Source organism: Cygnus atratus, chromosome 13 (assembly GCF_013377495.2).
Source record: "Cygnus atratus isolate AKBS03 ecotype Queensland, Australia chromosome 13, CAtr_DNAZoo_HiC_assembly, whole genome shotgun sequence".
Lineage (NCBI taxonomy): Eukaryota > Metazoa > Chordata > Aves > Anseriformes > Anatidae > Cygnus > Cygnus atratus.
Window position 1 is genome coordinate 13827967 of NC_066374.1, and position 17789 is coordinate 13845755.

The 17789-nt window shown below is 53.3% G+C and overlaps 1 protein-coding gene across 1 annotated transcript; it reads left to right on the forward strand.

The window, feature by feature from the left end:
* Positions 1 to 11253: 11253 nt before the first annotated feature.
* On the forward strand, positions 11254 to 16543 carry CD40LG (CD40 ligand). Its single transcript, XM_035541744.1, has 6 exons — positions 11254 to 11409; positions 13246 to 13383; positions 14170 to 14215; positions 14461 to 14508; positions 14723 to 14785; positions 16176 to 16543. Exons 1-6 carry the CDS (start codon positions 11254 to 11256, stop codon positions 16541 to 16543), a joined length of 819 nt encoding a protein of 272 aa, XP_035397637.1.
* Positions 16544 to 17789: the final 1246 nt, after the last annotated feature.

The window sequence follows — 17789 nt, forward strand, 5'->3', positions numbered from 1 at the left end:
GTGAATTCCTGCTGCTAAGGAAATGAAAACTGGAGAGTGGCTCAGCAAGGACCAGACAGCAGGGCGCGACAAGGGGAAGGAAGTGTTTCTGCTGCAGTGCGTAAGCAAACTATGGTGCTCCCAGCCCTGGGATGCTGGAGAGGCAGAGGTACGCACAAGGCTCTCCTAAAGGCAGTGCTCTTGATGCAATCCCCAGTTTAGGTAATTGCAAACAAACTTTGGTGGGACTTTAATTTCCTTGACCATCAGCTACTGCTGGAGGTGGGCATCAAACCTTTGGTCTCAGGGCTCGTCTTCATGGTGTCCCCTGAGCTCCAGCAGGGCTGGCCTGGCTCAGTTGTTCAGGCTGCATCATAACCCAGCTCTCAACCTGTTCAGTGATGCTGGGTGCAATCATTCATCCTCACTTCCCTGGTCTGTGGACTTCAGTGAGAGCTCCGCTGCCCCAGCTTACTACAGAGGTCTCGGCCTGCCTTTTGTGAAAGAATTACAGGTTTTCGGGATGTGCCCACACTCCTTTGGTACATGTCTCCCCTGCCAGGTGTGCACAGCACACTCTACCACTCACATCTCTGAAGGAAGACATTTGCTCCTCCTGAGCCTGCACTGACTTCTCTGGAGCTTGACAAGGGGAGCTTGGCTTTTATTTCTCTTTGGATCGCATCCCCCAAGTGTCAGGGTGAAAAAGAGCCCTGTGGGACCATGCTGTTGATCTCCATGGTTAATGGGCTGCCCTGCACAGCATGTCCTGGCAGGAGCTGCCTTGTGCAAACAGCTGTTCAGCAGCCAACACTGCTTTTGTGTCTGGCTTGAGGTTAATTGGCCAAATGTGCTAATTCAACAAATGAGCTGATGTTCTGGGTGCTTTGATTTTACTGTGGGATTCTTGTTACCTAAGTGGAAGTGGAGGTTTCACGGCAGGGAAAGCTGTGCTTGTCTTGCTGCTGCTGAAAGGGTTTGTCCTGCCTCTGCCCTGAGGTCCTGGGTTGCATCTTGTGGGCACGAGACTCCAGGAGACAGCAGGAGGTGCCCTGGCATGCTCTGGCACGCTGTGATGGCAGCTCATGTCCTGCCCACATAGCCCACTGGATTTCTGCCTGGAAGGAAACCCCAGTGTCCACCCCCTGACAGCCAGCAGCTGAGGTTTTGCTGGCAGTGGGGATTCAGGAAGCCTTGACAGGCTGTGAAGAGGCCTGAGGGTGAGGAAGGTCAGCTGGGTGGAGATGCTTCACATCTTCTCTCTTTGAGCTGAGCAATGTGAGGGACAGTAATATATGCCTTCCTGGGACTGTACCAAAAGCAATCCGAGCACTTGCGGGATTATTTGAAGACCGGGGCTCATTCTTAGAGACCTGAATCACGTGCTTCTGCTCTCAAGGACAAGCTCAGTGTTTTTTCTAGCAAGAGCAGGCCAAGAGGTCATTTCCACCACTAAACTCTTCGGAGGCTGTTTCCAGCATCAGCCAGTGCTCGGAAAACGAGCCTGGTAAATATTAAAAGAAGATTGTGTAATTGCCTGGTTTTGTGGTTCGTTATAGCTTTGCATGGATGGGCACTGTGGTGTGAACCTACTTTCAGTTCCATTGATGTTCTTGCCGTGCAAAATAAAAGAGAAAAACCTAAGTGGTCCCTTTCTGAAGGTCCTGATGGCCACCTCAGAGACCATGTGCTCACCTGTTATTTCACACACTGAGAGAGGGAGTGGGGGGAAATTTGCCTTCCTGCACCAAATGTAGGCTTCTGCATGTGGCACTGCCAGAGACCTCTCTGGTCCTGGGGGATGGCTGGTGGGGAGGAGACGTGTGTGTGTGCAGCAGCTCTGGGGCTCGGTATTGCACTGCAATACCAAGCTGCTACAATACTGCTGCTGACTGCAGAGGGTCTGCCTAGTTTTTTGAGAATTAGGGGGAATTCTGCGCTCAGGAAACCCAAAAGCTCACTCGTGCTCCTCAGGAGCTGCATCTCGTGGGATGCTGTGTGCAGCAGGGGAAGCGAATTCCCCTCTGAAATCCTATTGTTCTTCAGGCGAGAGCTGGCACAGTGACTCTTTTCTAAACCCACGGAATAGGTTTGCCTTTTTCCACCCTTGGATCTTCCCCAGCAGCAGAGATGCCCCACCTCTAGTGAAATCCAGCCCAGTTGGCTTCTCCAGGGTGTCGCGAGCATCCTGACCCAGACTGCAGCAGGACAACCCAACAGGAGCCACATCCCAATGGCTCTGGCCCGTGGCAGGCATGAGGGAGTCTGAGGGAAGGAGCCGGGATGTTTGTGGGGTTTGCTTTCCTTTCTCTCAAACCGCTCAGCCCCGTTTCTAGCACAGCTGCCCCAGGTTACAGGCACAGGGCTGACCACACTCAGCACTTATGTGGGTAGGTTTTCTCATGGCTCAGCAAAATGGTGACAGTTTCTTGAGAGCAGCATGTTGCTCTTCCCCTCCCTGAACACAATCCTTTTCTCTCTCCTTATGGTTCATGACATTGGGTGTTTTCCTTCAACATGGTCTGTGGGTTTTTCTTTCATGGTGTTTTGCAGCAAGAGAGAGATTTCTCAGGGTTTTTAGAAATCTGCTGGGGCAGTAGGAGCATTATACTGGGATGTTAGCAGGAAAGCTGAATCGCATAATTCTGCAGTTTGCTGTAAGGATCAGCCCCAGCACATGCACCCAGAGCTCTGTGTCCAATTTAAGGGTAAGTGGGGTAAGTTTGCAGTAGCCCTTTCCAGGTGCAGCTTGCTCCTCCAGTGTGATGTGACCCTGGGGAGGCTGCATGTGGCTAGCTCCCGTTTCCTTCCATGTGGGTTTTTAGCCCCATCCTGCTGTCCCAAGGAACTCCAGGTGCTGTCTCATTTCACCCTGCTCTTGCCAGGATGCGGCCATGACCGGGGCTGGGTGCGGGGCTCCCAGCGCAGCAGCACCCTGCAGCAGCCGCCTGGGTGCGAGCCTGGCCCCTGTGGTGAACACGAGGCAAGCTGACGTCTCCCAGCCCTCTGCAAGCAGCCTGCAAGCTCCGAGAAGTGTTTCACATCTGCTGGTAAGGCTGACTTGTACCCAGAAACTGCAGCGAATTTGTTCCCAGTGTCAGAGGGCCATGGGGTGAGGCTGCAGCATTTTCTGCCGTTGCGTTCCTGGAAGGAAGGGAGATGCCCGGCTCCCCACCTGAGCTGTGATTCACGGGGTCTGCAGCCACTTCTTGGAAATGACTCTTGTCTGACTTGGGGAGCTCTGGGGGAGCCCTGGCCTGCCTAAACCCTCTCTGCTCCCTCCCTTTGGCACCTTGGAGAAGGCTGATGCTGCAACGGTGACGTTCACAGCGATCAGCAGCAGTACAAACACAAACCACTGGTCATGCCTGGGGACGGCTGCAGCAGATCTGCCAACCTGGACTCCCAGCCCATGGAGGGGATGCTCCAGGGCCATGGTGTGGGCTGAGCGGTGGAGGAAGAACAGGGTGTTAAAATGGTCTAAAGCCTGCCCGGGATAGGCCGCCATCAGCTGCAGGCTGTCTGCACTGAGCCCCTTCTGGTCACAAAACGCAGGTGATGGAGGAGATCTGGATGGCTCTGAAAATAGCTACTTCCCTTAGGAGTGAAGGTGCTGGGGACATCCTTGCAAAACCAACTCCAGACAGCATCCTGAGCCCCCAGCTCGCCCTGCTGCCCTCTCCCAAGCCCAGGGTCCTGCTGACCACCCTGGCTCAGGCTCCAACCCACTGCCTGCGGAGCCAGAGCCAGCTCCCAGCCATTGCACAGACAATTTTGGTGGGCAGAGCCAGCATCTCCAAGCTTTTCCTGGAGCCTTGTGCCTTCTAGCTAAAGGCAGACACCCAAGGAGAAGTGATGCTGCCTGAGAGGGGTGGGCTTGGCTGGAGGTGGGAGCAGGATCTCGGCACTGCAGCTGCCTGTGCCATCAGAAGTGCTGGGGCTGGCTGAAAAGGGCAGAAAGGAGCGGTGGAGGTGGGCTACACGATGCCGTGCCTTTGCATGGTGCTGTGTAAGGCCACATCTGTTGACCTCATTACTCATTTTCAAGTGTGAAGCACCCTTTGCAGAAAGGATGCATAGGCCAGATAGCTCAGCAGGATGCTCAGAGTCTTGCTTCTCTCCAGCAGATGACAAAATTATTCGAAACAGGGCTTCCTGGTGACAAAAGTGCCTGGCTCTAATGGAGATGCTGTGCGAGTGAGCAGGAGAGTTAGAGCTGCAGCACAGCCTTTAGTCATTGATGCCTGTGTTGAAAACGAAGTATGCAAAATACTGTATTTGTGGAACAGCCTGTCTATGCAGCTGCTGTGATCTTTGCTTTGTCACCCTGTCCCCTGCTCACCCAAGGCACTAAGAGAGGGCATAAGGGACCTCAGAGCCTGCAGCGGCGCAGAGCTCAGGACCCTGAGGCTCCAGTGCATCCAGCTGAGAGCCCATGGCCATGCCACAGCTCCTCTGTGCACTCCTCTTTAGAAAGAAACATTTTACACGCCCTCACATCAATGCTTTTGGTGGCATCATCCCGCTGCCGCACGGCCATGGAAATGTCCTCATCTGGTACCTCCCCAGCGGACTACGGGGAGAGGCTGTGCGTGGCCTCTGAGATGCAGGTTTGACATTTGTCACCACGCTGCTGACATTTTCCTCTGCAGAAGCACCCCGAGGTGACGTCCTCGTCCTCGCGGCTGGTGCCTCCCACTGATAGTTTCTGCAGCAGCGGCTCCTTTGCCTTGCAGTGCTGGAAGGAGGGAGCTGACCCCGTGGCCAGGGCTCAGCCCAAGAGGTGCCTTCCCATGCTGGCAGGGTGACGGGTGCACGACGCCAGGCCTGAGGCCTTCAGGGCTGTTTTTCTTCTATTTCCACCTCTGCCTGTGTCATTTCCTTTTAATTTCACCAGAGAGGCGATGGTGCTCTGATCCGGCCAGACGCTTCGTTTTTAGCCTCAGCGTGGCTGCAGCAGGGATGGAGGGATGGGCAGGGGAGGGAGGGGAGCCGAGGAGTCAGTAGATGGCAGAGTTGTTTTAGCATCCGCTCTCTGCCGCATCTCTCGCAAGCTCACAGGGATTTTGTCTTGGATTTGTTAGCGAGATCGCGTCCCAAGGCTCGGGCCATTGCGGCGTGGCCTCGGAGCGAGCTGTGGCCAGGCCTGCTGCAAACCAGCCGAGGCCGTGGTGCTGCAGCACGGCCGGGATGGGGCACGGGTAGAGGGCTCCTGGCAGGCGCAGCAACACCCACGAGCCCGGCTCAAAGCTTCGCTGCTGCCAGCGCTGAGACCGAAGCGCTGTGGGTTACCGTTGCAGTATCTGTTGCACACGACTGAAGGCGATGCTACCCTGCCTTCGCGTTGCTCTGTGAGAGATTCGGGATCGGTTTGGCTGGCTCAGGACGTGTGTGCATCGTGTCGCTTGGGCTCTCAGACTGAGCATTTATTAGGGAAGTGTGGCAGCGTGTGGATTTACATGCAGGTGCTGCCTTCTCCATGGTATGGTCAGTCCCAGGCAGGGGCTAAAGCTTTTCTCTTTGTCTGCCTCCCTCGAGCAGGCTCGCCCACTCGGCAGCTCACCCCTGCCATCCTGCCTCCTGTTATTTTCAGCAGCATGACTCTCTTTCTCACCTCGGGGCTGTGCAGGATCCCAAGGGATCCCAGTGACCCAAGGGGATGCACGCTGGGTGTCTCCCAAGCAGACACCACTTCTCCCACTGTCCAGCACTTCTGGGGGGACCCCTTCAAGTGGGTTTGGCCACCATCTTCTCCACAGTCTCTAAATTCTACTTTAATGCAAGAAGAAGCATTAATAAGATTTAGCAACCAGCCTTTCCAGCCCCTGCTGTCACCACTCGGAGCGTGGCCGATCTCACATGGAGTGATGAGACAGGAGTACAACACAACGTGCCTTTGCTTTCCAGATTGCCTGGTGACACAAACCATGCGGCATGCGTGGACAGAAGCCCAAACAGCTCCAGCAGCACCCTGCTACCTCTGCCACCTTCTCTGCACGGGTACTGCTTTGGAGGGTTGAGGTGGTGCTGGAGGAATGCTCAGAGTGGGAGAGCAAGGCGAAAGATTAAATTAGAGGCTGCCAAATCAGCTTTGGGTGATTCCCCATTGTCTGATAATTTCACATCCCGAAATTTGGCCGCGGGCTGTGATCCCGTCCTTAGGTAGAGACCCTGACCTAGGGGCATTTCCCACCCAGGCGGCGGGGATCCCTGTGGGGTGGTGGGAGCTGAAGGGTGGGTGGCTCTGCCCTGGTGGGCACTGCTGACCCCCACGGTTTGGGGGGAGCAGCCGCATTCCTCCTCTCCCCCCGAGACTTTTGTTTTGCTCGCCAGCCCCACGCAGATGCAGATGCCGTGGCTGTTTTGGTCCCGTCCTGGGCTGGGGAGCCGGGGGTGATGCACAGATAAAGCTGGGCCCCCCCCCACCCACCCAATGGCACCTTGCCGTGGGAGGCGGCCGCTGGGTGCAAAACCTCCCGTGTGCTTTGCTCATCCCCAGCGCGTTTCGCTTTGGCTTTGATGGCTCCGGGTCTCTGCACCCTGCGCTGGGCAGAGCTGCACCCCGGGATGTGCGGGGTGCTCCTGCTTTCTTCCGTGGTGACTCACGCTTGTTTGGCAGAGCCGGGGCTGCAGCGTGCCCTGTGCCAAGCTCTATTTTTAGGAAGCCGGGAGAGGTAGGTGCAGCCGTCACAGCAAGAAGTTTCTAGTGCCATTTGTGGTTTCACGGCTGCAGGAAGGCTCTGCATCAGCAGTTTGGAGATGCGCACTCTCAGTGGCTCAGCACGGCAGGGCTGGCATCGCTGCCCAGATGTGGCATGTGCTGCCCAGATGTGACGAGAGCCACGTGCCCTTCGGTGCTCTCCATCCTCCAGTGGGGCTGGTTCCTCTGCCTTTCCTGGCTCTTCACCCCCCCCCGACCCCCTTGGGAAAGACCAGCTTGGAGTGCATCCAAGGGGCTGGGGGAGAGGACAGACAGTGGGAAGGGCACAGGAGATGACAGCCCTTGGAGCAGGGCAGCTCAGAGGGACAGCAGCACCTGGTGCTGTCCCCTGCAGCCTTTTCCCATTGCTCTTTGCTGCTCTGCAAGGTGGCAGAGAGGTGGCAGATGTCCCCTCACCTGTATGGGCATTGGCCCCTGGCTCCTTAGCCCGGGTGCTCCCCAGCAGCCAGGCTGTGTCACAGCCCAGGACGGCTCGTGTTCACGCCTGCTGGAGCCTGGGAAGGTTGCTGACCTCCACATGGGACTCCATGGGTGAAGGACACCACGAACGACCAGGCTGCAGCCTGCCATTATCGCAGTAGTATTATTATAGTAGTATTATCTACAGCCAACATCTGCTGTTTTCTTCCACAGGGAGATGTAACCATCACAAGTATTGACCTCTCCTCCTATCCTTGAGCCTGCTTCTTGCCACTCTTGACTCGAGCATTCTCTAATTCATACAAAGTTAAAGAAATGAACGGAAACTGCAATGTAACCTTTCTTTCTCCGGATGCTGGTGATGTTTTCTGTGACGTTCTGGCTCTGTCTGTCCCGTCTCTCTGGTGACAGGCGTAATCCTGAAGACTTGGGAGATACAGCAGAAGGAAAATCTAAAGAAATGACAAAACAAATTATGGACAAGCTCAAATTTCCCTTCTAACCATAGCCCTGCACTGAAGGGACAAGTTCAGGTTTCTCTTACAGGTTCCCTTTTGCATCCCTCCCACGGCATTGCAAGCAAACTCCTTTTGTGACTCAGAATAAAATCCTCTTTCTGAATGTATTGTTCTTAGTACTTCAGAGCACCTGGCCTTTGTTAATTGTAAAGAGTATGTGAGGTGAGCAGCACAATTTATAGAGCTAGTTATACGAAACCACAGCGGGCACCCAAAAAATCACTCTCTTTTCATTAGCTTTCACCTTACTGCATTCAGAACTGCTCCCAGCCTTTGACAGATCACCGTGGCAGGCAACCGGATATTTTCTCGGTAAACAAAGCCCCGAGTGCCGAGTGCAGTGGAGACAATTTGCTGATCAGCGGAAATACCGCAACTAGGTCAATAGGAATGCAAGCGATGGATCACATTTTCCCATCGTCTCACCCAGGCGTTATCTGGCCGGAGGAACCGTGCCCGTTTGGGTGCGCAAGCGGATGGTTATGGTTGTGTTCAGAGAGTTTGGGGTGAAAGAAAGCCCTTTTGGTTGCTCAGCGACGGGCTTGTCACCAGGTGCAGGTGAACTTCACCTTCCCCGGGGAAATCCCATGTAGACAGGCTCTTTCCTCAGGCACTGGGTCCTCCTCTGTTGCCTATCAGCCCTCCAGACCATGACCCTCTCTCACCTCTCTGCAACACTCCCCCAAGCTCCTACAGCAGCCAAGCGGCCAAGGATGTGCAGCCATGACACAACCTGACCCTGGCAAGAGATGACGTGAGCTTTGAGGAGTCGGAGCCTCTTGCCCCATCCCTACCATCTGTGTGAAACAGTGACAGAGCACCCACCAGGCTGCCTGGCGCTGCCCAGCAGAGGTGAGGGCATGGCCCGACGGGGCTCTGCCTTGCCCAGAGCTCAGCCAACACCTCCTCATAGGTTTGGGCTCCTGCCCCCAGCAGGAGCCACCACAGGACCTGGTGATGGGGGCTGGAGGAGACGGCCAGGGCTGGGTTGCCAATACAAAGCAATGTTTTCCTGAAGAGGAGCTGCCAGCCTGCCCTCCCAGCGAGGCGTGCTGACGAATCTTTGCCAGGATCTCCCCCCCCCCCCCCCCCCGTCATAATTTCCACCCCGTCTTTTTTGTCAGGGCACTGGTAACTACTGAGTACGGGTTTCCTGGTTTTCAGAGCAAGCTGGCCAGCCCTCTGTCGATGTTTCATGTTGGGGATGCTGAAGGGGAGCCATTCCTCATCCTCACCAAACTCCTGTCTCCCCAGCCAGGTATGTGCAATGCGGCCAGAGCTGTGCCGGGTTTTTTCCGTCATTACCTGCAGCTTCTTCTCATTTCAGTGAAATGGTGATGGGTGACTATCCAGAAACGTCTTTGAAAAAGTTTCATCTGATGGGGACGGCCAGGGCTCAGGAATAGCTGTGCAAAACCTCACTTGCTCTCTGCATCACTCACTGCTGTGGTTTCACACATTATCGACTGCCTCTGAGTCCTGACACTCAGGATTCGGGGAAAGTATTAAGTAATGACTTCTCACGTCGTTTTGTTTCTCATATGAAGACTTCCTCCAAACATAACTCTTCAGTTCAGAGGAAACTCTGAAGAGCCTTGGAAAATGTTGGTGATTGCCATCTGGTCAATGCATGGGACAAAGACTTTGGAGAACGGGCGCTGGTGCTCGCCATGGCCCCAAGCCCCGTACAGCAGCACAGCTGTGGCCCTCAGTGCCATGGGGTGTCCTTGGAGATGTCCACCATGAAACAGCTTCTTGCTGGTGAAGGTGGAAAGCTCTCCACGGCAGTCAGTGCCTGGGAGCTTGGTGTCAGCTCAGACCCCTGCCAGGGGGCTAGGGCTGGCATTTCTAAAGGTAACACCAATTTTAAGATAGAAAGGAAGGAAAGCACTGGTTGGCAGAGCCCTCAGGCTCTGTGTGTGTGTGGGGTGTGCTACAGACCCATCCCAAAGCTCCCCTTGGTACAGGGAGGTGGCAGCCCTGGCAAGGGAATGCATGGCCCCAGAGCACCATCAGGACATCAGCCCCAGGCGGGACTCTGCCTGGTCACTGAATTGCTGCCGACAAAGACCCTGGCGCTGTCACACGTTTGTGATTTGGGTGCTATATTTAGGCACATGGTAACCTGCCAAGGTCAAAAGCTGACTGAGTTGCAGAGATGTTTGTGCTTTGTTACCAGAGCTTGCATTTGCAGCTAAGAGCACCCTAACCACACAGGACAGGATGCGAGAGATTGGGTAGATAGAAAAAGCGAATGCTGGACCCCATCCTGCCGTGCTGAGCAACCCCACAGTGCTGAGTGCCACCCTCTGCTGTGGCTGCCAGGCAAGCAGCACCCTGCTCAGTGCCCTTCTGCTGCTGGCAGGATCCGGCCCTTTATTTGCTGCATGCACATCTGATAAGACCGTTGCCTTCAGGCTGTTACTTTCAAAACAACTTTGCATGATGGTTTGATCGCTGCCTTTAAACTAGCGCCCCAGCCCCCGTGCAGGCAGCCTGGCAGCCCAGCTTCATCCTCTTTGCTCTAGCATGGAGCAAAGGAGACCTGTCCCTTCTTGAAAGCAAGGCCCCTCTGCATTTACCATGAATTTTTGTATGGGTCCTGCATGGCTGTGTAGTGTCAGATGCCTGAAGAGCTGGAAACATGGGCAGGGGATGCTCAGGGGCAGGACCACACCTCTGCTGCTGGGCCAAGGGACGTGGGGAGGACACGGGTCGCCTGAAGTTGCATGGAGGTTGTGCTGGGACGTCAGTGGCTGTCAGGAGCGGCAATGTCCCCTGTAGCCATTTTTACGCCCAGATAATAAATATCATATGTGTAAATGGGAGTACGATCTGAGGATCCTTGTGCCCATGGATGCAGGGTAAGAACCTCACTGTGGTATTGGGAAAACGGCTCAAAACTTGTCTCTCCAAACTGGTGGCCAAGCACTGAGACCCAAAGTCCTTCTGGCTGTCCATCAAGGAGCACGACATCCACATTGGGGTCCCAGTGCCCAAAGAGATGTCCCTTTCCCCAGGGGCATCCATCTTACTTGGGCAGACTTCACCTACGGGGAGCACGAGGGAAGGCCAGGAGCCAGCACAACCCACCTGCCTCAGCCAAGCATCCTCACTGCACAATTGTCCTTCTCATGAAGAAAAGAGAGAGCAGAAAGCCTTTCTTCTCCTTTTGAGAAACAGCTGACTTCCCAAGTGCTTCCTAACCCCTGGCAGCCCGCACCACCATTCAGCAGTGCTGCCCGTGGATTCACAGTCTTCATTGCTCTGAGGATGACTAGTCATGAGGCTTTCATCCACAACAGGAAAAAAACACCGGGGCAGAGTCAGGAGTGTTTCGAAGGCAAATATGAATATACGGAATAAGAATCGATATCTGCTTCTGGTAGGATGGTAGGAAAAAGCATGGAAGTGAACCAGAGAAGAAAGTCTAAGTAACCTTTTTTTTTTGTTGTGGGAGATGGTAGTGAACAAACGTACCCACTACGAAGGTTTTTTTCCAGGAAGTGTAGGTTGCTGCAACCTGTATCCCTTGAGCAGCGGGTGCTCACACAACAGTTCTCATGCTACTTGCAAGCAGATCATTTGAAGGCGCCCCAGCAACGTGCCCGGAGGATGAATGAAGCCTACAGCTCTGCTGCACCCCGGTCCATGAGCAGCACCTCTCCCAGCACCATGAAAATGTTCATGTGCTTCCTCGCTGTATTTATGTTAGTACAGACGATCGGGACTGTACTCTTCTGTTTGTATCTTCACATGAAGATGGATAAGGTAAGTGTAGAAATAAGGGTGTCTCTGCTGGATTGCTAACACAATTTGCCTTCGGTGTGGAGAGCCCTGATCACCCTCAGGATGAATATGGTGCAAGATGATGATGGCCACTGGGCTGATGCAGGAGTGGTGTTTATACACCCATGTTCTTATTTCTGCTTTAATTTGCCACTAAGTGAAGATGTACGCAGAGGAGGAGACCTGTTCCCTTCATTAACAAAGAGAGAACGGGTCAATAAAGAGGAGCTGCTAAGAGCAAACCTGGCAGACAGTGGCCAGTCTGGGAGAGGAGAGGGGGCTCAAACACAAAGGACTGTTTCAGGTTTTTCGGGTTACCTGGTGGTCGTTCTGGTGCCATGGCACCTGGCAGCACCGGGACGCTCATCAGGAGGAGGAGGGAGTCCAGAAATGATTTTTTTCTGTGTTTGCATGTATTAATTTTACCAACATCTCACTTTAGATTCTGTCTTTCTGCTTTGGGAAGGAAACAGTGGATCTTAATAATTTGTCTTTATTTTTATGAAAGGGACACAATATCCATAATCCTGTCCCACACATGGGACAATACATACCGAAAATTTAAAAAAATTGAAAAACTGTTTTTGAGGTTGCTATGACTGCAGCTGCACTGCATGATGCTTAAAGTCACCGATCTAAAACATTTCTTTCCCAAAGCAGAAAACACATAGACTACCAGTTACAGAAAACCCATCTCCTCAGCAGATGCAAAGATAAGATTTATATAAGTGGGTTTTAAATGTGTTTTCTTGATCCGAATTGAGATACAAGTGGGTGACTGCCGATCTTCACGGGCAGGCAGCAAATCTGAGCTGGGTGGCTTGGAGCAGAGGGTGGGAGGGGGACTTTGCTGCATCGAGCGCTACAGCCTGGGGGCTGGGGGTCTCTGTGGAGCCAAGTGTGGCAGCTCCGGGCCGTGGCATCTGCCCCACTGGAGCAGAGCAGATGAGGCGCAGTCGTAAGGGGCAGGAGGATTGCAGCTCTCTGCAGTGCTCGTGGCAGGTTTTAAACCTGACCCAGCGTTGCCAGAAGTCAGCCTGGACTTCTCTTTGTTGCCTAGCCAAATATTAGTTTTTCTGAAAACAGGTGTCATTTAAAAAATCAATCTTTTCATATATGTATATAAATAATTATATAAATATAATTACATTATATTATATTATATTACATTATTATATTTATATTATAATTGTATATATAATGTATAATTATATATTATGTATATAATTATATATATCAATATATATATATATGATTATATATATATCATTCTTTTTCAGCTTTCCGATTTTTTTTATCTTTTTTTTTTTTTTTTAATCTGAAACTCCTGGCAGAATTCAGCCACACTTCACAAGCTGTGTTGGCCTTTTGGCAGCTTGTTTAGCCAATAAGCTACCCAAAACCAAGGAGCTGCCCCTGGTGGGCTAGGCAGGCTTCCCAGCAGCCTGCCCAAACTGCTCGCTGGCATTTCTGTGCCACTATCATAAATGCAGTCAGATGCACATTTGCCAGCCACCTTTTGTAAAAAGTAGAGCGGAAAATATAAATTAGTTATTGATGCAAGTCCAGGAGGGTGGGAGCAGCTCTCCTCTCACCCAGCGCTGCAAGCCAGCGGGTCGGTGCAGCTCCTGGTGGATGTGTGCGCACATGCCATGCCGGCTGCTTGTGGGAGTCTGCCCCTCTCCTCCCAAAGCTGAGCAACTGCCACCGAGCTTCCAAGCTGCAGTTTCTTGTGGGAAGGGGTAGATATCGCCTGGCTGCGCTCCTGCTTTTCCCAGTAACGGCCCATTGACCCTCTCTTCTTTCCCCCGCCGGCAGATGGAAGAGGCGTTGAGCTTAAATGAAGACTACATCTTCCTGAGGAAAGTACAGAAATGTCAAACAGCAGAAGGTCAGAAGTCGACGTTATTGGACTGTGAAAAAATTTTAAAAGGCTTCAAGGACCTCCAGTACAAGGTAGATTGCTGTTGAGTGGATACAGACCCTGCTGAAGGTGCAGGGAGGATCCCAGACACACACACATCACCCAAAGCTTTTTTGAAAGCCAGGGGTGTCCTTAATATTGGGGCTGCTGAGCACGTGCCCTTTTTTATACTTTTCTTTTTAACACTATGTTTTTACACTGTATTGACATCACTCTCATCCATTTTTTCTCAAAGCGGGCTTGAGCAGAGCGCACCCAACTGTGGCATGGCCAAGGTGGGGTGGGATGGAGCTGCCACCCCTGTGCTCCATCGTGGCCTGAAAAATATTGATTTTCTGCTGTCTGGCACCTTGTTGCATCCTGCACCTGATGGGCATGAGGATGCTCGTGGCCACTTGATGGTGGGAGAACCTTTATGTTCTCTTTGCCTAGACATTGATGATGGTGCAGGGCTTGGGCCAGGCAGCACAGCTCCTGCGAGGAGGAGGAGGAGGAAGGTGTTATGCAAATGCCTCCCCATGGCTCAGGGACATCACCTCCCGCCAGTCCAGAGACTTTTCTCACTTGGGTGCAGAAGAGCCACCTTGCACAACATTTTAATTGCACAGCATTTTTTAAATTAATTGCACAGCATTTTAAACCTAAGAACAAAAGCCTTGCAACCCCGCCTTCTGCAAAAATCAGGGCAGACCATGGCCACGCACAGTCCTGGGGGGCTTGGTAGGCTTTTCCAATGTTTGATTTGTACATCTTAAAATATTATACTTTAGAAATGTAAGAATATATGTTTTGAATGTATATTTTTGCTGTTGTTTCAGGATGGGGCAGCCAACAAGGAGTGGCCAAAGTTTGAAATGCAAAGAGGTGAGTGTCCTGGTGCTGCTGGAGGGCAGGGAGATGAGCGGCTGCAGGGGAAAGGGTTTGGTCCTTTGGTGCCCATGGTGGGGTCAGCCGGGCATAGCAGGGCGTCCCCATGGGGGTAGGACTGTGCACGACACAGAGCTGGCAGAGACCGGGCACCAGGCATGGCTATCTCGCCAGTCAGCTGCACTGCACAAAGTCAATGAAAATGAACCCAAAATTAAAACCGCAACCTTTTCTCCTTGCAGGCCACGAGCACCCCCACTCGAAGAGCAGGAATGAGACATCTGTGGCAGGTAAGGAGCGGACACGTCCAGGTCCTGTCGTTGCTAAGAAGGGGCCAGACCTTGCCTCACTCAGGGGCTGCTTTGGAGACTGTGTCTCTGAGCTGGATTTGGCCCCTGGGGAAACCCCAAGGCTGGGAGGCACTGCTGTCCTAGTAGAGAGCCATGCTGCAGGGGGGAGAGAGGGTGCTCGGCCTTCAGTAACACTGGCCTTTCCCAATTTCAGCCGAGAAGAGGCAGCCGATTGCAGCCCACCTGGCAGGGCAGAGGAGCAGCAAGGCGGTGCCAGGTAAGGCAGATCCCTCGGTGCCACCAGGCAGGGCTGGGCATGGTGGTGGGTATCCAACAGGGACGGGGACACTGCACCTCCAGCACAGGAGCATGTCCCATGGCACAGCAAACCTCCCAGCTGCAAGAGCAGGGCTAGCCGAGGTGAATAAGAGTTTGCAAGGTCAGCCTCTCAATCTGGCAAGGATTTCTCAATCTGAGCATGTTTGATTTAATTCTGGAGTAACTGCCAGTAATCAGCAACTGCTCTTTCCATCTCTGACGCAGCAATTCACCCAGAGCTCAGTCTACCTGTGGAAAGCTCTGTGTTAGATAAGATCAAAGAAGCGAGATGCTAGCTGCATTTTAAAACTCCCCGCTCGAGCACTTGTTGCGATTACAAAGCAGGCTGACGCTGCCCCGCGCTCAGCAGGCTGCCTGGAGCTGACTCCGCAGCTCAGTGGTGGGGAGCAGGGGTGTCCCCGTGGGATGCACGGGCACAGACCACAGGCTGCGTGTGGTTCTCCCTGGAGCAGGGTTTGGAGCTGGTTTGCTCACTCTCACTGCTTGCATGATTGTCTCTGTAGGAAGGAGGTGCAGAACCCTTCCCAGAGCCGTAGCCCGGCTCAACACCCATGGCCATAGTTTCCTGGTTTCTGCCCCTCAGCTCTCTGTGCTGGCTCCAGTCAGAATTAATGTCCATGAGCTGCTCCAAGGACACCACTAGTGCCCCAAAAGCTATGGCAGCAGCAGGTCTGTGAGGTGAGCAGAGCTCTGGGAGGTGGGAGCAGCACGTACCATGCAAACCCTTGGAGCTCTGCACCCTGCCAGGGACCCAGTGCACCAAACCTGAGGGACGGTCATTTTTGTACTTCCCTGGAGAAGTCTTACCTTCTCCAGGAGCTGGCGAAGGCTAAGTGGAGAAAGGACTTTGGAAGAAATGCAGTTTTTCCAGCTTGGAAAAACTCTGTGGCTTGGGATGGCTGCCTCTGAATATATGAACTGAAGGGTGTTCTGGAAGTGCTTGCGGGGCTTGGAGGCTGGGCCACCAAAAGCCATGGAGATACCAGGGAACTTGGCCTGTAGTGGCAACTGTTTGCAGTCTTCCATCCCAAGTATTTCCACTTGGCTAGACAAAGGAAGCAAAGCGCTCCTCCACTCACATCATCAACACAAGGGCTTGTGGCAGGGCAGGCCAGCAACCAGAAACAGGGGTTAAGCACGCCCCGGCCTCGGAGACAGGGACCCCTGTCCCATGGGCTGGAGAAGGTGTCCTGAGATGGACAGCACCACCCTGCCTGCCCCATAGGGGATGGACGCTGTGATGTCCAATATCCATGGGGCTATCCCCCAAAAATCAGCCTCCCAAGCTGGATCTGTCCCAGCTCAACAGCCGTGCTTTCTCCTCACAGTGCTAGAGTGGAAGACGACGAGCTACGCCCCAATGAACAGCTTGATATCCTACCACGAGGGGAAGCTGAAGGTGGAGAAGGCAGGGCTCTACTACATCTACGCACAAGTCAGCTTCTGCACCAAGGCAGCGGCTTCGGCACCGTTTACCCTCTATATTTATTTGTACCTCCCCATGGAAGAGGACCGGCTCTTGCTGAAGGGACTCAACACGCACAGCACGTCCACGGCTGTTTGTGACCTCCAGTCCATCCGGGAGGGAGGTGTCTTTGAGCTCCGGGAGGGCGACATGATCTTTGTCAACGTGACAGACTCAACGATAGTGAACTACAGCCATGGCAGCACCTACTTTGGCATCTTCAAGCTGTAGGAGGGGGCCACTCCAAGCCGCCCCCCCCCCCAGGAGGCCCAGCCCGACTTTGTTGAGCCAAGTGGCTCTCCGTGTTTCCCGTATTTATGTTCCTCTGCCTCTTTATTGTCCTTGTTTGTTAATTTGTATATTTTGTTATTTATTAATGGGGGCCAAGGGGCCCTAAGAACAGAAATGGAACAAAGTTTGAAGCTGTCATTGTCTGCACTTTGCTGTTTTCTTTCATTGCTGACCATTTGGGAGGTGCTGGGGCTGTGTGCCACCGTGCCCCGCTCGCCTGGCAGGGAGGATGGCTCCGTTGTACCACATAAGCTTTATTTAGCAGGCTCTAGCAGCAGCCTTTCTTTCCTAACACCATAGGATGGCTCAGGGTACTCCCTCCACGCTAGGTTCATGCTTATCTCCTGTACCAATCTGCTTACAAAACATCAACGGAAAAAACATTAAAAGGCTTAGGAACGTCTCCTCTAAAGGAATCAATCAGCCATGCACTGTCCTTACGTGGTGGCTGCTGGTGATGCATCGTTGCCACCCTAACTGCCTGTGTTATCTTGAGAACTCCCTTTTTTCCACCCGTAGCTATCTACAGAGCTCAACAAGCCTTCTTGCTCAGAGTGGCATTGCCTTGGCCAGGTTTGCACTGGGCGGAATTCGCCCCACACCAGAGGGGCTATTGGTGGCCAAGGGGTGGCCGCTGATTTCAGCCCAGAGCTCTGGTAAGGCTCTGGTGGTGCTCTGCTCTTGGTGAGCTGAATGTGCTCATGAGGCTGTCCTCCTCCCAGGTTGAGGGTCCTCTGCCTGTGGATTATTTCAGACCCTGTGGAAGGGGCATTGGCCACCATGGTCAGATTTGGACCAGCTTCCTCCCCCGAGGCCTGTCTTCCCCTGGAAGGAGGACCAGGAAAGCACAGGGGTGGCAGAAACAGCTTTCTTCCAAGTCCTCCAAGAAGCACATGTAGAGCATCTCCCGGCTGTCCTCATGAGGATGGATGTGTCCACAGTGGCACATTTTCTGGTGCTGCAGGAGAGCAGGACAATGTAGACGGGCAGGACATGCTCTCAGGCAGGGGCACCCAGGTGACACAGCTCACCAGGGCATCCCCTGACCCTCTTCTCCAGCTTGACACACAGGGAGGGTGAGCTGAGCCATAGCAGGACACAAGGCTGCTGGTACAGTGATTTTAAATATCCAGGTGATACTCACCTGAGCACAAAGATTGGCAATACTCTTACAAGTCAGCAGGTC